General features: G+C 42.1%; 1 protein-coding gene across 1 annotated transcript in view; it reads right to left on the bottom strand.

Annotated features, from left to right (window-relative positions):
- Positions 1-1,833: 1,833 nt before the first annotated feature.
- CUNH10orf90 (chromosome unknown C10orf90 homolog) overlaps positions 1,834-9,404 on the bottom strand; it is a 74,557-nt gene continuing 66,986 nt past the window's right edge. Inside the window, exons 9-11 of the mRNA XM_035890419.1 lie at positions 3,797-3,860; positions 2,439-2,538; positions 1,834-1,872 (exon numbers count right to left, since the gene is read on the bottom strand). Coding sequence (XP_035746312.1) covers positions 1,834-1,872; positions 2,439-2,538; positions 3,797-3,860 — 203 coding nt within the window. The remainder of the gene's footprint in view (positions 1,873-2,438; positions 2,539-3,796; positions 3,861-9,404) is intronic.

Raw genomic sequence — 9,404 nt, 5'->3', positions numbered from 1 at the left:
ACTGACTTCTATAGGGAATGTCTCTAGTTGTAGTGAGCTGTAAGGGGAAGAAAGCTTGAAAGATAATCCTCCAGATTCAGTCTAGGAGACCATGTGTGGGGTTGTGTTTACGGCTATAATTTATCACTCTGTGGTGGAGACCCAAAAGTCCACCGGTGAGAGAAAGGCCCTCCTGTTTGAGGCAGGCCACATGTTTTTCCTGGAGAGCAGCGAGAGGGATCAATGAACCCACAGGAGAGCAGATCTACCACACAGCCGAGCCGTGAAACTCGGAGGATGCTCCTCTTGCAGTCCCTTTTACGAGTTCTACTTGGAGCTATGTGTGGTCCAGCCCCGACTTCAGTTCCCGGTACAGCATTACTTGCTTGGTTAAAAAGACTTTTTTGGAGGGAAGAACCCTGGCAGTTTCTTCCTCACAGCCAGCATTACCTTACCTTCCATGCCCTCTTGAAATGTATTGAACTAATTGACGAGTTTTTAAAAATACCTATCTGGAATGCAATATATTTGTTCAATAAATCTCCATACTTCTTTCTGAGCAAAAATGAACATCATTAATCCTACTTTACAAACTGGGAAGCTGAAAGACAAAGAGGCAAAGTAATCTAACAGAGACAGTTCAGAGCACAAAATACAACTGGGTTCCTTGTGGCCAGCACAGGTCACACAGCTGGAGGCTATCTCAGTGGCCAAACATCCCTCTTCCAAAAAACCTGACCTTACATCTCAGGCTAGATTGGAAAAATAAAGCATAACTATCAAAGGCCGAATTCCAGCCTCATTCCAACACACTCAGTTGAGTGTTCAGGCAACAGAGGTTAACACTTGCAAAGATTTTTATGGGGGATATTTTTTACCATCGGATTTGTGGCATACAAAGGCATGACATCTCAAGCACTTTCAATAATTGCGTTATATTTTACAGTACCAAATAAAAATATAGCAGTTGGATCAACATTATATTCGTATTTTATTCCATAAATAAACTCCATTGGTTTTGTAAGCTGGTTGCTTTTACTTCCAAAATGTACAAATAAAGATTTAAATATTTTTTGGAGGAAACATTGCAGATGGTTTTAGTTCTGCAGTTTTGATGCAAACACACTTCTTGGCACCACTTCTTAATATGCCATTTCTATAAATACTTAATGCTCACAGAAGTGGAGTAAAATATATATTACAGTGAAAAAACACAAAAACCAGTGTTATAATCAAATTTTTAAATATTGCTCTTTAACAGGTAAGCTTGCTGTATAGATTCACTATATAAACAGGAATAGAGTTCTTCAGAGAGCTAAAATATTGGTCCCTTTTGGTATGTTAAGTATTAATGCAAAACTGCTGCTGCTATGATTATGTGGTAATGCTATTTCAGCTAGTTTCTAAACATAACAAATAATAATATTCATTTTTCTTTACTTCAAGGATTTAACTCACAGGAAATCAATTAAGAGAATACTTCAGAGAAATAAGTTTTCCAGGTCTCCTAAAGCTGGTTCTATTGCTAGAGAGACGTATACTTTTTAAAAGATTAAGATAAATAATATCACTGTAATTCAGTATTTGCATTAAAAATTCTTAAAATTATTCCCTCTGGGTAAGCTGACCAAAAGGTGATGCTCTGAAATAGCTGTGCTCCCTTTTAGACTGTTTTTGATTACTTGAAAGTTGCCTTAAAATGTCAATTGAAATATAAATGATCTTTCTTTATATAAAGAGCCAAAGATAAGAAAAATACCTCCAGGTAATTGAGATAACAGTAAATTTTATGGCTTATCTAGCAGTCAAAGGCATTCAAGATCCCATTAGGATGATGGGCAAGAGAATCCTTTGTCACTCGGTGTTTCTTTGAAGGAGCTGGTCCAGTAATTGCTAGGGGAAAAAAAAAAATATGCAAAAACGTGTTAAGATACCGTTAAAATACATGAAGTGTCTGTAACTGCAGAAATCTTCAGTGATACCGTAGGCGAGATGGCGTTAGCATTCTCAGACCTAAATCTACTGGCTACATTGTTGAAAAAACCCCAAAACACTGAAAGCTTTTCCATCTTGGAGAGGAAGGGTGTAATTACATGGAGGAATAGCGCACTTAAACAAGGACAAGCCGGTACTTGTGTGCTGATTACCTGGGAACGCCTCGGATCTGCACCTGGATTAACCATGCTAATACACAGCTTTCTACCACAACTAATTACTCATTTTTAAAAAAAAAACAACCCACAAGTCTTGAGCGCTTATTCCAACACAAGGTTCAGCTGTTAATTCACGTTTAAAGAAGTGCCGAACCCCAAGGACAAGATTTAAAAAAAACATCCTGTGCTCTCAGGGTTTGCACATGGTCAGCACAGGCCCTCCCGGCAGGTGCTGCCTCTACGGACCCCTTTTGCAGGTAAAGAAGGGTTACAAGGCGATACTGGGCATTCAGAGTAAATCCGTACCTTTTTAAAGATCTCAACACGCAGTCTGTTGGTCTGGATGATGAGCCGCTTCTGTTTTTCTTCTTCTTTCTTTTTTACTTCGGGTAAATTGTCATAAATCCTGGAATGAATTTAGAAAGTTAACTTCACACGTCATCCCGGGGACTCGCAGGGAATTTGCTTTTCCTATAGGAAATGTTTGCCTTCAATGCAATACTTGTCATTCACGGGCATCTCTAAGTACTTGAATTAGATTTATGGCACAGGAGTTATAAATTATGAATAATAATGTTTTTATATAAAATCTGACTTGTTGAAAAACACTTCTAAGTTTGGACTAAGAAGCAAAGAAAGAGACGGGATCAGGTTATCTCAATGCAGCAGCGTAATTCTGGAGGAGCTTCTAATGAGCTCAGTGGAGTTGGTTTCAATTTATAGCAACATAATTCAAACCAGAATCTGGCCTGTACGCTTTTTTTTTTTTATATATATATATATTTATGTCACAAAATTAATACCAAGCAATTATTTTCAAGTATTTTTCCAAAATGTAAGAAACCCATCATTATAAGACTGTAGGCTGTCAACATTTTTTCACTGTTGAGGAACTCTTTATACCAAGGGGAACATAACAAGCCCATTTAAAAAAATAATGTGAATTTCCCTTGAAAAGGTGACTTCTGGTCTGATCTTTTTCCATTGAAATCAATGATAAAATTCCCAGGGGGTTTAAAAGAAAGTCGGACTTTCCTTTGCGGCAGTCCTGTTCTTTGCGTGCATAAAATGCCTGTTAGTTCTGCTTTTTCCTCCTACTGTTTTGCAATACTGAGTTCTCAAAGCAGCCTCCTTTGGCTTGCACTCAACCAGGAGATTGTATGTGGGAAAAGGGAAATGAGCACTCTTGAAATCTTGAGCACTCTAAAAAAGCGGGGGGGAATTCTGCCTGGTAGCCACTTGCAGCTTGCCCTGCTGTAAACGATGGCATGAAGGGCAATGCAGTTAAAGGTCAGACACCACATTTCCAACGGTTTGCTGTAATTCCCACACTACAGGATGGAAAAAAAAAACACCCAAAGAGACTGTACTGCTTACATTTTTGAAGGTCCAGCATGAGGTATCTCTCAGGGACTTAGTTTTCACATCATGGATACCCCATGCCATCTAAAACTGCTAGAAAAAAGGATGCCAGAAAGGGCAGGGCTGACCCAAACGTCTCAAACACATACAGTGGAAAAAAAAACCCATGAGCATTGCACTAAAGCATGGCTAGCAGCGTGACAGAACAGCCCTCCAGTGTAGGAAGAGGACATGGAAATACACTGCCTTCGGTGTGAGATGGCACTGATTCGCGGTGAACCCTAAACCGAAGCGATTTGTACCTTTTAGATCTCATATGCATCTCCTTCTCTGGAATGAATCTTTCCTTTGGCTTGAAGAGGTTATCTAGCAGAGGGAAGAAACCCAAAGTTAATATTGGAGGAATCTGCGTTTACTGAAATTTGAAATGTCACATTCCGTGTAGTCATGATATGATATTTCTGATTAAATTTTTGACGGCTTAAGGCCGGATCCAAATCTCCAGAGGTCAATGGAAAGGCATTTAACAACTTCATCTGGAGCTGAAGCTGCCCCTACAGAAGGGGAAGGGTGGATACGACCCAAAGCAACCACCTTCATTGCAGAGTTCAGTTATTTTAAACGCATATGACTTCTGCCATTGCCACATGCAGCTGTGTACGCTCTTTATTCAGATCAAGAACCAGCGATGATTTCTGCTGTATCGAGTGATCTATTTTCCCCACGTGCAGGCAATTGCACCCGCGCGCACTGGCTGCATCCTCAGCTGATGTGTGTGGGGAACCTGGCCTGGTACGATCATTTCTGATTCAATTTACACCTGTTTTGCAGGGCTGTGAATAATTATGCCGAGCGTTAGGAGGAAGAAAATTATATTACTCTTTCCTGATCAAATATAAAGATATCTGTGGTAATTCTAATCAGCATTTCCCTGGATACGGGAAAATAATTACCGATCTTAGCAGTCAGTGAGTCTCAGGAATAGGTGATTTTAACACCTTCCTTGCAAAAACAGTGAATGGGAAGGGATGGTGCTCGTACAAGGTGGGAAGCCAGTGAATGTGTAACCAGAACTGATTCTTGATGAAGGAGACTGCATTTAACAACATTTATCAGGGAGATGGGGAAGGAGAGCTGCCTGCATAGCTACAGTATTTAGATTTACACCAAGTTGATGAAAGAAAAAGTGGGGCGGCAGGGGCAGGGTCATAGAATCATAGAATGTTTTGGGTTGGAAGGGACCCCCAGAGGTCATGTAGTCCAACCCCCCTGCAGTAAGCAGGGACACCGCTAACTAGACCAGGTTGCTCAGAGCCCCGTCCAACCTGGCCTTGACTGTTTCCAGGGATGGGGCCTTCACCACCTCTCTGGGCAACCTGAGCAGGGCACATCCAGAGGAGGGGACGGAGCATCCCTGCGGTGCGCGAGCTGCTGCCCTAGTGCACACAGGCGACGCGGGGAGTTGTAACTTGAGGTTCTCCGTTCAGGTGTTTAAAAGAAATGGGTTTACGTTCTGGTCCCTGAACACAAGGACAACCAGAGCATTGCCTACACCCAGCCAGGTCCAGGGGGTTTCCCCGGGGCCCTGAGGACAGGGGTATGACGCCCTGTGCAGTCACAGTAACCTGAACATCAAAGGGATTTGCCAGTATCTTTGCAGAACACATGTATAAGACAAATACATGTGAAAACTTTTTAGTGCTTCCATTTTCCAAGGAACTTTAGGAGACCTAATATATATCACAGCAGGCACCACGTCGGCCTCTTTCTGCCATCTCACTGAAGAGACAAAATACAATAATCAAGGCGGAGAAGTAAATACAGAGAATAATTTGTTCCAGAACTGTCTGGTGCAGACGCTGGCTGTGAGCAGACCCAGCGACCAGTGCCCAAAAAAAGACCCCTTCCCCACCAGCTTTGCTTCCCCGCTGTTTAAGACACCGAATGCTTCAAGGATATTTATGGGAGATGTCTTAACAACCAAACAATCCCCAGCAGCTTACAGGGCTACACAAAACCTACATGTCCTGTTGTATCTCGCTGTAAAAATAAAAGGGAGCTTTGCAGTGGTTCCTATTCTGAGATGGTACAGTTCTGAAAACACAAATTGATAAAGGAAGGGAGGCTGCGAAGCCGCCTCCGCCTGAGGACTAACTTTTCTCCACTCAGCAGTTGTCTACGCTTAATCATGCTTGTTAAATCTTCAATACACACAAGCAGCATGCTCAATTTGCTAGGAAAATAATTTGCCTTTTATTTATCAGTGGATTTTTGTCCACTTACGTGTTCATTAACTTAAAAAGAATAAACACTTGGATGCTATTGCTGTTCAAAGAACCCTGAAACTTAAAGGAACAGATTGTCTGTGACCCAGATGGACCTGGTGAAGGACTAGGGTCCAGGGTCATTGATTTTCTGGGACCAGTGTGGATCCCAACACCCTTCGGAGCAGCCTCAGCATAGTCCCTTGAAGCCTGAAGTTGCACACCTCATTCCGACAGCTCAGGGTTGCAGGATGCACCCCTTCCCACATGGCATGTCCCCTAACCCAGAGGATGGCATGGGATCAGTCTGAAATCATATAAAGCCATCACCGTGGGTCCTCTGCAGCGCTAGAACAAAACCAGGAGGCACTTCATGCAGCACAGCAAATTCAGGCATCTTTTTTGTCTGTGCGGTAATATGGTCCTCGGGGCGAGATCCCCTGATATCACAACCAGATCCTTGCGTGCTCCCCTGTCCTTGGGCACAGAAGAGCATCTGAGGGCCCTGGAAATAACACCCCAGCAGAAACCTGCCCTCCCCGCACCAAGCCCTCGCACAGTGAGCCAAGGCAGACCTGCCGCAAGGTGCGGTAGGATCAGGCGGCGTGACCGGCAAGCGCTGAGCCTGAGTTTTATATGATTTCCTTTGCACTGCGAGTGACATCCGCTCCAATTTATGAACTCTTATTCCAGGAATTCTCAGATATAGGATTTCTGGAACAAAATTAATTGTTTTAGTGATCCCCAATTTTTTTCTTAAATAAAAGCTGTTAATGACACATCAACATTTCCAGACCTCTCTGCGTAGCCACCAGAACATGCAAGGGATGAAAAACCCAGCCGGGGATCCGCAGGCCTGCGACCTATCTTGTAAACAGCGTGACAAGCTAATCTGTATTTTTTCTGCGAGACGCTAAAACAGGCTGGCCTCTGTGTTCGAGTCAGCGGGAAGCACAGCAGAGGCCGAGAGCTGTGCGGGTGCCGGAGCGTACGGCTGTTCCTCCAGAATAATCCCCTCCCGATGGCACAGAAATGGTCTTGAAGGGCATCAGACCCATCACTGCCCGCGATTCTGCCTAGAACTACATATGCGGCTGCCCCAGTGGGCTTTGAAGGGAAGGATTAAAAAGAGACTCTGGGGAAAATCCTCCAAGAAAAAAATAAAATTTGGTTATAGAAGTACCCTTTGTGAAGCAGCTTAGAGCCTAAAGGTTAACACTCCGGGGTAAGCATTCACGTAGTATCTCTTGACTCACTCTCAGGTCACTATGTATAAGAAAAAAGAAAAATCACATGCAAGCATCAAGCAGAAACAAGGGTTGACGAAATTTAGGGTTAGAAATTAAAAATGAACTGAAAAATAAATAAAAATTGCTATAAATGAGAAAATAAAAGTCATACATGCATTTTAATATTTGTTAATATTCAATACCGAGAAGAAAGTGTATTTGGAATTGGAAGAGCAGCACACATTCAGAGCTATAGTAACCTGCCAAACACATCGTGAAGACCTGAATTAACATTCTTTCCTACTAAGCGAAGATCAAAGTGGGGCATAAGGTGGACAATTCCCAAGGTTGAATCTTCTAAATTGCATTTTATCCAAGTTCCTTATCAAATTTCATAGCCTTGTATTACTCTTGGAGAAAACTATTCTGAAGGATAGAAAAGAAGGGATTTCAAAGCAGACATCCAGCATTTCCAGTGATGCACCGCAGTTAAAAAAAAAAAGTATAGCAAGCTAGGCATGAAACACTCCACTGGTGTTTTATTCAAACCTTGTGAAACTTCGGAGCTTCTGGTATTTACACCAACGCTGTGTGCAACAGTGGTCTGGCATCTCCATAGTGGGAGAAAGAAGCCACCTCAGGAAGTTGTGAATCATAGAATGTTTTGGGTTGGAAGGGACCCCTAGAGGCCATCTAGTCCAACCCCCCTGCAGTAAGCAGGGACACCGCTAACTAGATCAGGTTGCTCAGAGCCCCGTCCAACCTGGCCTGGAATGGTCCCAGGGATGGGGCCTCCACCCCCTCTCTGGGCAACCCCTGCCAGGGTTTCACCACCCTCACTGTAAAGAATTTCTTCCTTATATCTAGTCTAAACCTACTCTGTTTTAGTTTAAAACCATTATCCCTTGTCCTGACATGAATGAAGGTAAATGGGTCACCACTGTAATACATTTTAACTAATATTAAACTGCGCCTCAGACAGGATGAGTAACTTTCCTGCTCGGGAAGTTAGTAAATGTTTAGACAGAGAACAGGTGAAATGATTGTGTTGGAACCATCTCCCGACTTCCTATTTACCACTAAATCGCTGAAACACTTGAAAAAGAAGAGTGGCAAAATTTATCAAAGGCTAAACTCTGCCTGTCAGAATATACATACATTTTCTTCTAATATAAATACATTTTCTCCTAACATGAATGTAAACTCTCAAAGTTTGTCGGGAGCTAAAACGTGCCCTAAAGGATGAGTTGCCAGTCCCTGAAGAGCAAAGCACCGACAGTGGTGATTCTCTAATTAAACTGCTTTTTTACTGAACTGAAAAAATAATTCACCATTTGCCCAGAGAAGTCCTAAGATACAAGTGATTTTTTTTTTTTTAAAATCAACAGTCCCCTAAAAAATAAATTAGCCTTGAATCTAAGATAAATGTCGAGGTGGCATTCAGCTTAGCATGCCCATAGCACTTGACTGGGAATTCATCCAGAGAATATAAACTAGCGCCTACACCCAGGGGTGCTGCCCAAATTTTTTGCACGTTATATGGCAATGACTTCATGCAATGAATTACTTCAGCTTCATTCAAGAGATGAGGTTCTGGTATTATTTATAAAAACTGCAATAACCCATTAGTTAAAGGTTTGATGGTAAGACCGCCTGGACTTTCTGTTCATCTCCGAGAAATGCTGAAGCTCAGAAATGGTCCTTCACCCAAAGAGGAGCCACAGGAAGGTGGTTCATGGGCTTTCCAGCTGCTCAGGTCTGTCCTACACTGTGGCTGTTGAACTTCTCCTCCTCCTTACTATTTCAGTCTTAACAATGGAAAACACCACTTGTACCTTTAAAAAAAGCTGCAAAGTTTACAGGTTTATGAAAACATTTTCATACTATATTAATTTGGGGCATGACACAGGAGATCTCAGTCCCCTCTGTCCAAATGATACTTGAATATTCATGGATTTCATCCAGAAAAGGATTTATTTAATATCTTACCTGGCCTTCCTAAATCATTCTTGTTTGGTTAGAGCACGTAGCCTTAAAAAGCATAAAATCTCTTTCAAAAAATAGCAATTAATGGAGAAGGTCTGACAGATCTTAGCAAATTGATCCAAAGACTGATCTTTGATAAAATTTGCATGAGCTTCTTAATCCTGACTTCTTTAGTTTCGATTTCTAATTGTGGGTGAAATCAGGCCTTTCGCTTCTGTATGAAAAAGCCCATTATCAAAAATTCAGTTATCTGTTTGGCTACTTCAAGACTCCAATGACATTATCCCCCAGCAACCTGACTGAACTTCGTGAGTCACCCATCATAAAGCACATCGTTTCAGCGCTGTCATCATCCACGCAGAAGACTCTTCATATTTGAAGATTTTCTAATTTATTGCCACCTTCCTTGCAGAGAGGCTGGCTACCCCTTC

This window comes from Egretta garzetta, unplaced genomic scaffold, assembly GCF_000687185.1.
Source record: "Egretta garzetta isolate BGI_Z169 unplaced genomic scaffold, ASM68718v1 scaffold152, whole genome shotgun sequence".
NCBI classification, from domain to species: Eukaryota; Metazoa; Chordata; class Aves; order Pelecaniformes; family Ardeidae; genus Egretta; species Egretta garzetta.
The sequence above is the reverse complement of the archived record's forward strand: the minus strand, read 5'-3'. Positions and strand labels throughout refer to the sequence as shown.